This window comes from Manis javanica, chromosome 16, assembly GCF_040802235.1.
Source record: "Manis javanica isolate MJ-LG chromosome 16, MJ_LKY, whole genome shotgun sequence".
NCBI classification, from domain to species: Eukaryota; Metazoa; Chordata; class Mammalia; order Pholidota; family Manidae; genus Manis; species Manis javanica.
The window spans coordinates 53955233-53970142 of record NC_133171.1 but is presented as its reverse complement, the minus strand read 5'-3'; the positions used below and the strand labels follow the sequence as shown (position 1 = coordinate 53970142).

At 39.8% G+C, this 14910-nt stretch overlaps 1 protein-coding gene across 3 annotated transcripts in view; it reads right to left on the bottom strand.

The window, feature by feature from the left end:
• Positions 1–274: 274 nt before the first annotated feature.
• The window catches only part of LOC108403632 (dystonin-like), a 32021-nt gene continuing 17385 nt past the window's right edge, over positions 275–14910 (bottom strand). For all 3 annotated transcript variants that reach the window (XM_073224453.1, XM_073224455.1, XM_073224454.1), the window contains exons 8-14: positions 13174–13343; positions 11744–11903; positions 9192–9385; positions 8562–8690; positions 5372–5515; positions 4494–4682; positions 275–3064 (exon numbers count right to left, since the gene is read on the bottom strand). In XM_073224453.1, the coding sequence (XP_073080554.1) occupies positions 9224–9385; positions 11744–11903; positions 13174–13343 (492 nt within the window). In that variant the 3' untranslated portion in view covers positions 275–3064; positions 4494–4682; positions 5372–5515; positions 8562–8690; positions 9192–9223. The remainder of the gene's footprint in view (positions 3065–4493; positions 4683–5371; positions 5516–8561; positions 8691–9191; positions 9386–11743; positions 11904–13173; positions 13344–14910) is intronic.

The following is a 14910-nucleotide window of genomic DNA, read 5'->3' as shown; positions in this document are numbered from 1 at the left end:
AATGGAGTATGTTGGGGGCACTTGGTGAAGGGGGGAGTCTAGTAAACATAATGTTCCTCATGTAATTGTAGATTAATGATGAAAAAAAAGAATAAATACAGAAATGCTTTTATAACTGTATCATAATGATTTAACAATGAATTTTAATAGGTATTTTCCAGAATTAATATAGTTTGATAAGTTTAAATATCCTACAAAATATAAACAGACTCATAAACACAGGGAACAGACTGGTGGTTACCAATGAGAGGGCACAAAAAATAGGTGTATAGGATAGAGTTACAAACTTCAATTTATTAAATAATTTAGTCACAGGGATGCAAGTACAGCACAGGCCATAGAGCTAATAATATTGCAATATATTTATGGTGACATAATAACTACACTTATGGTGAGGCTTTGGTACCATAAGCAATTGATGGATCATTTTGTTGCTCATCTGAAACCAGCATTATGTTTTTAATCATCTATGTTTCAACAAAAACATTTTAAGGAATAAAGGAAGAATAAAATGGCCGATAGTGTCTAAAGGTGAAGAAACTTAGAAAAATAGATTCACATCAGTTCAGTGCTCATTTTCCTTAAAACAAACATTCCAACATGTGTCTAATTATTCAAGGAACTATGAGGTCACGAAACTTATGGAAAATTGAAGCTCTTGTTCATAGCCAACCTGTCCCCCACCAGCACAGACCCATAGGGTTACACCATGACCCCTCCGATAGGCCGCAAGGTTTCACACCTGGAGTGCCTCTGGCCAAACATCTCCCCAACCAGCACAGACCCTTAGGGGTCAGCCAGAGGTTCCTCCCATAGTCCCTCAAGGTTGCAGCCCTGCAGTGCCACTGAGCTGACCCCTCCCCCACCAGCACAGACCCATAGGGGTCCACCAGGACCCCTCTCCCATAGTCCCCCAAGGCTTCAGCCCTGGAGTGCCACTGGCCCAACCCCTCCCCCGCCAGCTCAGATCATAGGGTCTGCCAGGCCCCTCCCATCATCAAGGCTTCACCCTTGGAGTGCTGCAGTCCCGGAGTGTCCGGTGCAGCACACACCCATAGGTGTACACCACGACCCCTCTCCGATAGGCCCCTAGGCGGCACCCCTCGAGTGCCGCTATCCCTGGCCCTCCCCCACCAGCACAGACACAGAGTGGCCCTCCAGGAATCCTCCAATAGGCCCCAAGGCTGCATCCTTGGAATGCCTCTGGCCGACCCCTTCCCTTCCAGCCCAGACCTTAGGGTCTGCCAGGACTCCCTCTGATATACCCACAAGGGACTGCAAGGCTACACCCCAGGAGTGCCACTGGCCCGACTCCTCCTCTGCCAGCACAGACCTTAGGGTCTACCAAGACCCCCTCCTAGTCCCACAGGCTACAGCCCCATAGTGCCGGGGTCTCGGCCCCTCCCCCACCAGTACACCTCCATGGGGGTAAGTCAGGGCACCTTCGAAAGGCCCCAAGGCTGCACCCCTGGAGTGCGTTTATTGTTCCTAGGAGTATTTAACTGGAAAAGATTCTCAAAAAATTTATGCTTGAAACATTTTCCAGCTTAAAATCTGTGCCATGTCAGTGACAATGAAGTGCCTTGTGATCCTCCTCTTTGTTAAGGCATGACAGAAGGAATCGCCCAGGATGGTGACACATATCTTAGAATCAGTTACACAAACCCAGCTGCTCCTCTTAGACAAACAGGCTGCAAGGAGGGCAGGTGAAAGCAGGAGACACGGACATTCACTGGAGTCCAGGCACCTTACAAAGTCCGAGCAAATACTGAAGGCTGTGCAGAATCCCGGCTTTCACCCAAGTCCGTTTTCCTCTGAGGTTGTGTATCAGGTATATAGTCCCACACCCAGATGTACTGCCTTCCTACAGTTTTTCCCCTCTTCTTTCTGGCTGCTTTTCCACAATTTTCTGTAGCTTCACAGAACAATTCTCTCAATGCATTTTCCTCATCTAACCAAATGGTTAAGTGTGGTCAAGAAAAATTACTGGCTTAACATCACATAGGAAGCTAGTGTCCAAGCTGGGATTTGCCTAGAATTCTTACTTGTCATGGGGCTATACAAAAGTATCAATAGCTGACATTTATTGAACATTTAAGTATATGCCAGGAAAGATGTTAAGTAGTTCATCCACATAAACACATTTAATCCTCACCACAGTCTTATGAAATTATAATTATTCCCTTTTACATATGAGGAAACTGAGGCTCAGAGGGAGTTTAAGTAACTTGTCAGGGTTACTGTTCCCCTCTGGTAAGTGGTGGGGACAGCCAGGAGTCCGTCCCCGGAGCTGTTAACCCCTATGAAGGTTCCCGGTGCAATGGCATCACTACAACAGATATAAAAATATTTTTTTTTAAATTAAGGCACTATTCAGAAATACACAAAAATGTATGACCTAAATTGTGCTTCTTTTAAATCCTCAAGCTAGCTGTTATTGTTTTTCATGTCATTTTGTTAGGTCAAGGTAGCCTGAGAATTATGTAAATAAGAGCCTGAAGTCACATGAACATGGGCAAAATCCATCAGATTGCTGATCACTAATGAACAGTTAGGTCATGGACTTCATCCAGGTCATGGTTATTTCTGTTACATTCCACTTTACAGTTATTTATATCACAGAAGCAAAATGAGACAACTCAAAAGGGATAATGATTCCTGTTCTTACTGCAAGTTTTTCCAATTTCTTCTAGCTAATCTAAAAGACGTACTTCAAGCAAATACAGTTACATATAGAAACCTGGATATATCTGCTTCTTTATTTTTAAATAAGTTGCTACCATACTTGAGCCCATGCATTCTTTCAAGAAAACCTTTTCTGATAGAGAGCTCATGTAGAATCACCAATTGCTCTAAAATTTCAAACGGTAATTCAAAATAAAACTGACTTTCTTGTTTAACCATATTTATTTTAAAGAAATTGACCACTGCCTCTTTCCTGCTTGTCCTTATCCAAGGCCAGAACATAGGACTGTAATGAAGAGGGATCAGCTGCTTTCCGCTTATAGGTCTTGGTAACTTTATCCACATCGGGTTGTTTTCTGGTCATTTCCTCCACGAAGGTCTGAAATGTCAATGTCAGTTAAACGTCAATTAATAAAAGTATACCAAAGAAAATTATCTTTACAGATGAAGTAAAAACAAAAGGATAAAAGGAGCATGCAATTATTTCCGAAAAAAGAATAAACCATTGGGTTTCATCTTTAGGGGAAAAAAATCTAAACCATTGTAACATAGAATTTAGTCATTTCTGAAGAATAAAAAATGTTATACTTGATAATGACAGCATTACAAAAATTATTTTCTTTAGTCTGAAAACCATGCATGGGAGCAGCTGTATGAGTAACACAACTGGTCTCCACAGCAGCTTGGATCAAGCTTCCAAGCTCTTGCTGAATCAGCTTAAAGTGAGCATTTGCCTGTAAAGAAAGGAGTTAACTGGAGTGGTCCCTAGGACTTTTCTGCGGGGCCTTTCATCTATGTATTTAAAATACTTAATTATTGGCTTTGATATACAATGTCATAAAGCATCCACACTAAATGTAGATATATTCTAAACATTCTTTCCTTGTCAATAAATATGCTATGCCAGGAGGGTAAAAGTTATTCAGGATGAAGTTCATAGTTAAAAGGTTTGACTATCTTCCCATTTCTTCGCTCATCTCCTAGGCTCATTGTTATTGCTGACAAGCCATCCCCATATCTGGACTATGCGGCAAAGGCATACACTCTGGGGAAAAGTGATGGGGAAAGGAGGGGGCAGATATCAGGGAAAGTGGAGTGACACATTTCTGGAATATCTGTCACATTGGAGACCACTTATCACACATGGCTTGAGACACTTCAGGGCCATTATAGACACTGATATTGTATACTTTTATTAAAATAAAATATCAAAGTTAACTGCTTATCCAACAAAGCTTTGTAAATGTATAACAAACAAACAAAGAAGCAGACAAACAAAGTCACTGTTGGTGTGACACCTACCATCTCAGAGTTTAAAACAGGCAGGATATACAGGAGAAGTAACTTTTTTGAGGAAGAGGATGTGTTCCCTTGCAGATATGATTATTTGAAGTACTGTTGGTTATTTTGGGAGATGTTTAGCAGCACACAGTAAGAAATGCAAGCACGGAGCAATCAACAAGGGTGGGTGAGCAGAATGAAAGCAGCAGAGGGCTAAGGATGAAATGCAAGGAGGGCTGGTGTTCAGAAAGCAAGAGGTAGGGCAAGAGCCACCCTGAGATAGGACCACAGGAGGGTGACTTCACAGAGGCTAAAAAGGGGAGAGCCGTGGGAGAGCCGAGACCATCAACATTAAGTGACGGAGAAGTGGGACGTTTTAGGGAAGCAGTAGACTTAGAGACCCAGTTGGAAGACTTGATGAGTGTGCACAAGGGGGTGCGGTTTACAAGCAGGAAGCACTTTTGAGAAGCATGGCAGTGAAAGAAAGAAAATACCTGGGAGGACAGGGGTTAGGTTATTTCTTTTACCTGGTGCTCTGCAACAAAGGCTTTCACCTCTTCAGTTTCCTGGGGGATGACTTCCTTATCCTTATCACTCAGTGTGGTTTTGGCCCATTGCAGCCGCACCAGTAGAGTTTCCAACAGTTCCTGTGTAGTGAGGAGCCCAGCCAGGGCGCCAACTAACCTCTGCTGATACTGCTGGGTGCACGCCACCACCTGTTGGGGAGACAGACATCGCACTGCAGCCCCTCCGTCAGAGTCAACAATTTCATTGATGGAAAAGAGACAAAATATAAGAGTGAATTAGCCTCATCCTGGGCTGCATGCCCGCTACTTGTGGTCTTCCTAGAGCCCACCGAGACTCAGCCTGGGTTCTGTGCTTTCCCTCCATGATGTGTGCCCCCTTCAGAAGTTTAGAGATGCCCATCAATCACCTGGGCTGCCTTTTGCTGCCTCATTTAAGTTCAAACGGCATTCTATGAATGATCAAGTGTGCTTCCTCCATGTAGCAGAGTAAAAATAAAAACAGCTAAGATCTTAAATACAGCATTAAACTACATCAGGTATGCAAGTCACTCCACAAGCATATACTTCTCTGAAATGCTACTATTTAAGTACTGCATTATTCAACAGGCACAGTGTGGACGTGGGACAAAAAGAGATTCGGTGAACCAAATGATCACCTTGTCATTATTCAAGGACGTAGCTGTAAAATTCCTTTAACTTTGGAATGAAAAGTGGATTGGAGGGGCAGCCAATAGGCACAGGAAGGGTACTTTACAGAACATGTGTCTGCACAGAGGCTCATGTTCCCACAGCGGGAAGTGCTTCTTAATTTTGAAGTCTTCATAACTCCCTATTCTCGAAGCTACTGCAGCTCTAAAGATGATCTGAGATACACGGACCTCCTCAAACCTGGCCCAGATGAGTGTTATCCAGTTCTTAAAGGTGGTGCTGCAGTCAGTGGGGCAGAGGGCCAGCAGAGCGTTTCCCATGCTGGTAGCTTTATTTAGTTCTGCTTGTTTTTCTTCCAGTTTCTTCATGAATTCCTACAGCAGAAACAAAGACTTCAGTTAGCTGCTGGCCCTGGCTGAAAACAAAACTCCAGTGACGTTCATTTGACTGTCAGAGTTAAACAAATAAACCAGAACTTCAACTGGTTTATTCCCAGCTGGAAAGAATCCACTAATTGGGACATTAAGAGAGGAGAAGGGAAAAACCTACAAAAAACTTACTCTCTAACATGTATTTCAAAATACAAATCCAGGATGATACCTCACGCTTCACAAAATACATTAAATAAAAACGCACTCTCTTAAACTTGGACATATTATGATCATATTAATGGAGAATAGGATTGGGAGAAAGAGTAATACCAGAGATAGAAATAATATTTATTGCAAAAAAATTTCTAAGAAATAAGACAAGGAAGTTAGTATTTAAAATAGCATTAACTGTGTCAGGAATGATAGCAGTATGTACTAAACCAAAGTGCCAAGGAAGACAGAGGGTTGGGCAAGGAACTTATACATGTTTGGGAGTGTTGGAGAAAGGGTCTAAATGTCCAGGCAGGGAAGAGCCAGGGAGAGGCTGGAGGCAGGGGGCCAGCCTGCGTGAGAAGTGTCCCTTTCAGAGGCCAGTAAGAGCCATATTCTGCCTCAGCAGGATGAATAAGTTTTGAGAGGCTTCTTTCAAATCAACCTGTTTTACCCATGTCTCACATATGTAACTGTACTTTCTACCATCAGAACTGTATCGACAGATGCATGGATTGTAGAACTCCGAACATGGGATAAAAAATGAAGACCTTTGTCTTAAAAATGGTGACCTAAAAGAAGGTAAAAAAAACAACCACCTCACACTGAATTTCAAGCATCCTGCCTGGACCCCCAGTGGGCTAAGAGGGACCCTGACTCACAAGGGTTGCCAGATGCTGCACACAGCTGTCACTCCTGTGATGGGGAGCAGGGTGTCACTGAAAATATGGGTGTTTACTATAGTGTCAGTGACCTTCAGTTTTTAACTTCTGTGAAGCAGCTCTGACATGTAGCTCCTCCCGTGGTATTTTGCTATGTTAAATAATTTGTTTACATTCATATCTACTATACATTAAGGTCCCCAAGATCACAGGTCTGTGTCTTATTCTTATTTCGTGTCTTAGTGATTGAATAAATACTTCTTTCACCTTTTAATTAGCATTTTTTCTGCTGTGGAGTCAAGGTTCAATTAACAACAGGCTCCACTAACATGACCTACTTCTTAAATATCATGACCTATTTTTAAAAATATTTTAAGTTTCCCCAGTATGGGCCCCTTAAATAAAAGAAAAACAACTTTACAAGGAAGAGAAAACCAGAAGTTAATAACAGCTCTGCTTTTCCAGACGCCAGCGGATCAGATCATGTACTCTTTACCATTCCTGCCCAGGGAGGGCCAGGGCCGTGCCGGGAAGGCTGCGGATGGGAACATCGCCTGCCCGTCACGCGCCGGCTCTGCTCATCGGCTGAGCGCTGCTCCCGAGGTGTGTACTCATGGGGGAGAGCTTGCCATTTTTAAAAGTTGGATTATACTGAGAAGCCTCTAGTCCTGGGGCTAAAAAAACTAAACATTCTGCATTGCTTTTAATGGTGAATGTGTTAAGGAAAACAAAGGAAATGAAAAAGAATAAATAACGTTAAATGTTACTACTAAGAATTTTAACTAAGAATTGAATATCATTACTAAGAAGTATTACTGTGGATATTACTGTGGATAATGCAACATGTTATCACTGAGAAGCCCTTTATAAAATTACATGTTATTTTATGCTATTTAAAAATATTTAAAGATGATTCGTTGTAAAAACCACTACCCCTGCTCTGGATACCTGCCTCCTGATGTTTCTGGGGAGCTCCTGGTCCTGCTGTGAGGGTGGTGACCCCACGAGCAGGCTCCTTTCTGGGGGTGTCAGACCTGGAGCCTGGGCTTCAAGGGGCTATGCTGGGACCCAACCCAGGTATATTAGTAGAATTCAGTGCTGGCTAATGGTCAGCCTAGGGTAATATAACATAAACTAGTTTTTCAAAATATTGAATGGAATCAAAAATTTATAATCAATTTGATGTAATTTCCCCACTTCTGCATTTAAACTTCAACTTTAAATGTCATTCTTTCAGATAATATTATACAAGCTCGCATCGCTTTTACTAATGACAAAGCAGTATTTTATTGCTAAATGTGAGGTACCCCATCACTGAGAGAGCATAATAATTAAAGAAGTTTCCACAGATGATGTAACTTACACTACACTAAAATTAATGTTTTTCCAATATGACCTTGAAAGATGAGGTTATTCAGCAGTGATAAACAGATCTTTTAAAGTTAATAGGAAATGCTGACATCAATACTACACTGAGTGTTAACATTGCAAATTCCTGACTTTTAGAGTCAAAGTTTAAAAAAACATCTGTTGAGAGCTATCTGGACCATTCTCTTAAGGCCATTTTGCTGAAAATTCAATGGCCAGATTTTCACTTGGTTCATTATTCAGTGGTATATCTACTTATATTCCTTTACTTGTAATTTATACTATGAGCTACTTGTCAAAAGAATTTAAGGCGGCTCTTGATTAAAAACAGAATAAGCAGAGGCTTAAAAATAAAATTTGAAGGCAGTTGTTAAATTACCTGCTTGTCTTGCTTACAAAGGTCAAAATTATTAACTCACAGTTCTAATGGTGTAATTTTATAAATGCCAAACTGCTCATTAAAGAAGCTTCATCTTTGAAATGCACATAAAAATGCAACAAAACTGACCAATTGTGTCAGAAGTCAAATAACCCCCTATAAAAATCAATGTGCTTTCTTAGAGGAAATAGATTTTAGGATAGATTTATAGAATAACGACCTTCTTTATAAAGAAAACAAAAAGAGACTCACATGGAGACTCATTTCTGCAAGCAAGGAGGACACTGATAAATTCTAATATGTACTGAATTTTAAATTGTTTCTCAGGAAGGAAAATATTCAAGCAGTTGCTATTTGCAGTCATGAGTCTATTTTGCCTATTTTGTTTGATTTTTCTCATTGAGTTTTACTTAACATTCATGTAACTCACTTTATGCTTATCAGTGAGAGTCCGAAGACCATCCTCATCCTCTGGGAGAACGTCATGCAAAAGGAGGGTCTCCTCTGCGTCTGACAGCCACTCCAGCAGGGGGTGCACCACGTAGTTAAACTCCTATGCCTAATGGTGGGCACACACACACACACACCCCAAACAAGAGCCCCAGATATGCTTGTAGTATAGCAGATGCTTCCTCTCAATGGGAAAAAAGTCTTACTTACATTTAAACTGATTAAATCAAGTGCACATTATCCCCATTAAAAAGATAAAGCTATACCGTGCTGCATTTTACAAACATAAGAAAAACATCTAATATAGCAAAAAGGCCTCTATGAAGAATGATTCCATTTTAACCATCTGATTTCAGATGAACGGCAGCCTGCTACACATCCCAGCTGAAAAATGGCCCAAGATGACTCAAGCAGCGCTTTTACGTGAGGGTGAGAGAACTTCCCTCTCTGAATAATTAAGTGGGGTTGGGAGGAGGACCGAGGCAAGGATGCTGAAGAACTTCCTTCTCCACAGCTGTCCTGCTTAAGAAGGGGGACGTTTCACAGTTCTTCAGAGAGCCGTTCCGCGCCTTTCTCCCTATGCCCGGCTCTGTCCGACGTGACTTTTTACCTGACACAGAGCCGCCTCCAGCCGTGTTTGCTTTAATACAGAAAGTGCGCACACGGTGTCCCAGGGGTGCCTAACTCCTGCATCTGGACCTTGACCCAGGAGGAGTCCTCTCGGTTGCCTTCTGTGAGCTCTCCGGCCGAGCGCTCCAGGGCCTGCACGCTGCTGGCCCTCTTCTCCAGCTCTTTTTGGAAGACCTAAGAAGACCATATTTTTATAAAAATTGATTTTTTAAATTAACCAAACCACAGCAGTAAAACATACTGTTTGAAATACACATGTGCCTAACAACATCACGTATAGATCTCCAAGACCCACACTTTAATGACCCATATTTTTCACAGAGGACAGGACCACCGCTCCCACTGGTGTGAGGCTGTTCGATCTTGTGACACTCTCCTGAATAGCCTTGTTGTTTTAAATGACACATTGGATTTAAACAGTGGTGGCCAACCTTCTTTACTTCAAGTCCACCAAAAAAAAGGCATCAAATCCTTTATCCTCATTCTTTAATATGGTGTCCCAATTTCCTCTCAAACGTTAGTGTGCGTGCCAACTCTGTGCTGACTACAGCACTACTCGTAATTAGTAAAGTATCTAAGAGACTAACAAATAACTCAGCAATCCTGGGGCACTTCACGGGTTCTTAGAGATAATGGTCTTAGAGGAAGCCCACAGGAGTTGGTAGATAGCCCATTTTTCCTATAAGATGCCTTTGTCTTTCACAGCATCCTGAATACCAGCCCATAGCGCCAAATTTTAGAGACCTAAATTTTTATCTGTCACCTTGGAAGAAAAGCTTTTTTGCCTTCCCACTTAATTTTGATGAATTTCGATGTGCTATGAGTTAAACTGACTTCTTTTGGCCACAGACTTAATCCAAGAAATGAACCCAGGGTACTTCATTTCTGATCCAAGAGTCTGTATATGCAACTAGATCTTCCAAATAACCAATCTTATAGGTAGATTAAAATTAACTCACTACTTCTCTAAAAAAATAATCAAATGGATATCACCAAGCACATTTTATAATTTTGGCTATCTCCATGATTTTCTATTCTGATCATCAGACCATTCATAAAAGTGAGCCCATCAAGAACAATCCAAACATAATGTGATGAATTCTTTGCTGATTTCACTCTAACGGTGTTAAACAAGATGTGCCTGTAGGTAACAGATACACGTACACATATATGCACACACACATGCACAGAAGAGACGTTGTCTATTCATTTTGTGATAGGACTAATTCAACAGTTCTGATTAGACCTTCCAATGTACTTTGTATACTTAAAACTTCTTCTTTAGCCTTCCAATTTTATTACTAATGCTGAATGATTAGTACATTCTTGATGACCTTCAATATATAAAAAACCTGGCAAGTGCCTAGCAGAGTAAATATTTAGACAGTGAGATTATACAAATGGCATCTATGTAAAAAGTAACATTACACTATTCATTACTCACTGAATGAATGCCAGGGAATGGAAAAGTTTGTATTAATCATGCACAAAACATTTGTCTCAATATAAGTAAAGCTACATTATTTTTTAAATGTTTTAGTTTTGTGGGACTGATCAATGTTCTTCACCTATTCTTTTATTTTCTGTTAATATGAAAATATAACACACTCTCTTTTATGGATATAATGAAAGAATAGAACCAGAAAAGGGGAAATAAATCTGCAAAAGGACCAAATACTTAAAAAGAACAGTAAGATAAAAATGGGAAAACCAGGGAAGTATAAAGAGAACATTTTTAAATGAAATACATTTTCTGAACTCAAAAAATGACAGGGGGAAATATAACATGAATTCAAGGACAGTGCTATAAGATATTTGTAAATAAAGTCAACCCTGATACAACCATTTTATATTAGTGCCATGCCTCATATTCTTTTTAGGGTTCTTTAAGCTGTAATACAGCATTTCATCATCATATAGGATGTTACACTCAGTATCACCTGGACATCTTGAATATTACCTTGGCTTGAACAACAGTTTAACATAACATACCTATCAGCAAATAGCGAGGAAACTAATTTTCTTTAAGTAATAATCAAATCCCTCTTAATGTATGTCATTGCCTCATAAATTGCTGTAGTTCAGTGGGCAAGGTTCCCACAGTTTTTAAAAAAAGGAAAGTCATAGATCAAGTTACAAATTCATACACTTATGCAATGACCAAGTTCCAGGCCACTGAATGAACAATTTTAAATCATATCACATCATTATTTACGTGAATAATGAAAGATAATAAAACAGTCTTGGAACATGTTTTAATGTTACCAGACAATGAACTCACTTTCTAAGTTCTAAAAGATTTTAAATGTGGTAATTATAAACAAAAGTATTTCACTGATCCTAAAGTAATTTTCCTGTATCACTTTTAAAATTGGTTTCCTGATTCTGCTCAAATGTACACATATTTCAGTATGAAAGACTGTTGCATAGTATGATACATAGCCTCTAGATTTTAAAAGGCTAAGTGGTTACAGTTTCCTCTATACTCAGAATTATCAAATGAGATCAATAAAATGTCCCAGATGACAATACCTTGTGATTTTTGATCATATAAATCACTAAACTAACATCCCCATGGACAGGCTGGTCTTCTGCCAGTTGGGGTTCAACTCTATACAACCAGTCACTGAGGGCCTGCAGGGCATCTGTGAATTGTCCAGAGAATAACAGGGCTTCTTCCAACTTGTTTTGCCTGAAGAAAAAGGTAGATAAATCAATCTGGGCAACAAAAGCCACACTGTACATCCGAACATGTAAAACTCATTCGTGAAGGCTGAGCAGGACTCAACAGGAAAAACAACATCCTGGTATTCATGGCTGTTTCTTTGCTTTCCTTAGAAAATAACAAAACTTCTTTTCAAACTTTCTCTCTTATCCTTTAAATACACAGCACCTGTTCCAGAAAAATTCCCCCATCACACCTCTGGAAATCACTGACCCTTCAGTTTCTTCAGAAAAATTGGACTTTTTAATTAAAATTTATTTTCAAATTTGTGTATTAAACTATCACACATTTCTGGGGTGTACAGTTCTATGAACTGTAGCATATGGACAGGTTCACACAGCCATCATCATAACCAAGACATAGAACTGTTGCATCATTTCCCAAATCTCCCTCCTGCTGTTTGTTTATAGGCACGGCCCGCCCCCATCTCTAAGCCCTGGCGTTCAGGGATCTGTTTGCCATCACCAGTTTCATCTTTTCAAGAATGCAATGTAAATGAAAAACATTTATATGATATTGTTAAAAGAATATAACCTTCTGAGAGTGTAAATTTTAAAGATTCTTAAAAACTAACAACTAAAAGAAACTCATTATGAAGTTCCCTACAACTGAATATACTATTCTATTTAATCTTAATTCTGACAAAAGTAATGAACTCTTCTACTACTATACTAATTTCTTAAATACTTAACAATTTGGCAGTAAGTTTAGGGCCTTCACAGATGAAGTGTAATGAGAAAGGAGATTGGAAAAGGGGGGATAGAATGTGGGAGGGAACAGCGGGGTCAGAGCAGTAGGACCCCACATGCCACATTAAGCAGCCTGTGTTTTAGTTCACATCCAGTATTAAGTGCTTAAAGGGTAATAAAGCAGTGGAATGACAAGATTCTACTTATAATTTTAAAAGACCACCCTAGCAGTTAATGTGGAAAGTGGATTAAGGACAAAGCAGACCTGAGGAGACCAGTCTGAAGGCAGTTGCTCGAGTCAGGTGTGAGAAGACTGAGGCTTGGAGAAGGATATCAGTTCTGAGTGAACTGAGAAGTTAAAAATAAATAATAATGAACAGCAAAGCCTTCTCAGTGCAGGAACAGTGTAAGTGAGTTTATTACAGATGAGCGGAAGGTCCCAGGCAAAGGACATATTTAAGGTTCCAAAAATGTTCCCTCCAAGCACCACTATCATGTGTTTGAAAGAGGCCTACAAAGTAACCAAACTGTCTTAGGGAACACTGTACCTTTGCCCAGATTTCCCACAGATCGTGTCCAATTTCTCTTTGAGATCAGTCAGCATGTCATCCAGTTTCAGATTGTCGTCAGCCAGGGAGGTTTTCTCCTTCAGAGAATGTCCAGTTCTGGTGGTGGTGTCATAGACAGAATGCTTGGCTCCCAGTGATTTCTGAAACTCCTACATATTTAACAAGAAAACAATGTGCGTTTCTACTTGGGACTAATAAATAAACAGGTAAGAGACATTGAAAGAGGCATTCTTTAACAAATGGACTCTAAACCTTACTGGAAGACACCAGCAAATAATCAAGTCAGAGTATACTCCTATACTCTAGAACACAACAGGGGAGAAAAGAAACTTCAGATTTGCAAATCGAAGGATTTATTTTTCTCAGAAGCCAGGTATCTCTAAGAGCACCTACTTTTGTCAGAAAATATTTCCAAGTAAAACAAATCCCTCATCTTTTGTGGTTACAAACCAGAAACAGCATACTAGTTCTGATAAAATGTAATTGTTAATAAACTACTGAACAACCCAAGGGTTTGGAGAGGAAAATGTAGTTAATACTCTGTGAGTAACTATAGGTCCAGTGGGGACAGAGAGTGACTCAATAGTGCATACATTTACTACAGGGCTTCTTCTGGCCAAACAGATTTATTTTCACACATTTTGGATATTCACAACAATGTTACATGTAATTTTATCTGTGAGCCAGGAGAAGGGACACATAAGAACCATATCTGTGGATTCCTGTGTTTGGACCTATTGTTCTTTCTATTCACACCATTTGGGGAGCTGATACCCCTCTTCCCCATGGCTTTAATGCCCAACCAGAGCCTCAGAAAGATCCACAGATTATTTTTCCAGGATTGAACAGCTACATTGTTAACATGGCATCTACACTTTGCTGCTTAACATTGTTGACCATGTTTGTATCTGTATGTACGTGCGAGGGGGTGAATTCTCTTCCTTCTACCTAACTCAATTACAGGTTTTTCTGGAGCAGAGAGCTATTATCTCTGTAGGCCTCTCATTACCACCTTGTATATTGGGTGTGTTCATAAGTACATAATAGAAAGAATGAGACAACCAGTACTGAATATTTAATCTCAGGGATGAGAAGGAAAGGTCAAACTAACGGGCACTTTATGAGCTCATGAAATATCATGGAAACATGAATACAATGATTCTCAACTCTGGTAGCATCTTGGAGTCATCCCAGATAGTGAAATGTTATGCAAATGGGTAATTTTCCATAATAACCTTGGTTATAGTTACCTAATTAAGTTTTTATTGCCTTTAAAATCTAGACATTTTATGACTAAAATATTTTGTCTTGTAATAGATGGCAGCTACATCTGCGAATATTTAGCAATAAATACCATTATAATGTCACACTATTTCTACAGTTTATCTTCTATAATTATTATTTTTTCATGTTAGTTTAAAGAGAATGTTGGTTTTAGAATCATGGTATTGACAGATTTTCTTCACAAATCAGACACCTAATAACTGTAATAGTTGAATACAGGATAGATTAAAACTTTTTAAGGTCAGAAAGTACCCAAATGATGACTAGAAAAGACTTCTTTTAAAATTGGCTGTGTGGGTCTTGCACATTTCAGAGAAATGGTTGACTTGAGTAACAGGTCACGCTAGATGGGGCTCTTCACATATTCTTATTTCTAGGATTCTCCAACTTAAATATGCAATATACATTCATAAGAATACATGACACCACCTC